Here is a 1,207-nt window from a genome sequence, read left to right on the forward strand (position 1 = left end):
GGCCACCACTGGGCCAGACAGGGCCACCACGGGGCCAGAGCCACCACGTCCCTACCTTGGAGAAGAGCCCAAAGCAGCCCAGGCAGCTGATGATGCAGAAAACCTCAGGGAGCCGGACACCACGCCCGGATGGCTGGAAGAGTGTGAGAAAAGGATCTGAGCATCTCCCAGCCCCCTGCACCAGCTCCATGCTCTCCAAAGGGATCCTCACTTGCTCCCCTCAAATTCCCAGTCACTCACTGGGGGATTTTCAGATCAGGGGCCGGGACCAAGGCTAAGGATGCAGCTGATGCTGGAAAAGCAGAGGGTGCCCAGAGAAGGTGATTTGGGTGCCTAAGCTGTTCATAATTCTGGTACAAAGTCCTTTGGCATATTCCCAAACTCTCCTCCCACCCAGACACATTCTCCAAGACATCCTGCCCCACCATCCTTGGGGTTAATCCTGTCTCCTGCTACAACAGGGGCCATCAGGATGAGTTCTCTGGCTTTTTTTCCCCTTTCCAACTGGACTACCCTGGGTCTGTTTGCTCTCTGCACTGTCAGCCCTCCAACAGCCTGAGCTCAGCCCTGGATGCCGAAATGGGAAGGTTCACCAGGGTGAAGGGATGGTGGGAACCAGCAAGACCCCAGGCTGTGGCACAGGGATGCCCTCCTGGATTTATGTCCCTGTTTAAAGCAGCAGCCAGGGAAGACCATCGCACCTCAGAGCCCCTGAGCTGGTCAAACCCATGAGCTGCCAAACAGCCGCTGCTCAGATGCAGTTTTTGTGGGGATGGGGCTGAGGGCTCCCAGCTCCTTGGTGCCTGGATGGCTGCATTCCCATCCTGATCCCAAGTGGGATTTTCAGCCACCCTGACCACCTCAGACAAGGGAAAGGAGCCAGGGAAACTGTGGAAACCAGGGGGGAATCACAGAACCGTTAAGTTTGGAAAAGCCCTCCAAGATCTCCAAGTCCAAAAGTCAGCTCAGCACCATCACATTCACCCCTAAACTGTGTCCCCAAGTGCCACATCCACATGTTTTGTGAACACTCATTGTTTCCTCCATCCGGCATCCGACTGATGCCTCAGCAGAGAGCTCCAAAACCCCCTTTGGGTACCCTCTTGCTGCTTGTCATCACTTTGGTCAAGGCCAAAGCGGGCTTCTGAGGCACGTCCCCAAGAGCTGCACTGTGGGCAGGTCAGGAGGTGCTGTGTCCCACCGTGGG

The 1,207-nt window shown here is 56.3% G+C and overlaps 1 protein-coding gene across 1 annotated transcript in view; it reads right to left on the minus strand.

The window, feature by feature from the left end:
- Positions 1–1,207, minus strand: part of DENND2D (DENN domain containing 2D) — a gene marked incomplete at its 5' end in the record, with an annotated part of 8,882 nt that overhangs the window by 6,679 nt on the left and 996 nt on the right. Inside the window, one exon of the mRNA XM_017735508.1 lies at positions 56–214. Within this exon, the coding sequence (XP_017590997.1) occupies positions 56–214 (159 nt within the window). The remainder of the gene's footprint in view (positions 1–55; positions 215–1,207) is intronic.

This window comes from Corvus brachyrhynchos, unplaced genomic scaffold, assembly GCF_000691975.1.
Source record: "Corvus brachyrhynchos isolate BGI_N302 unplaced genomic scaffold, ASM69197v1 scaffold555, whole genome shotgun sequence".
NCBI lineage: Eukaryota > Metazoa > Chordata > Aves > Passeriformes > Corvidae > Corvus > Corvus brachyrhynchos.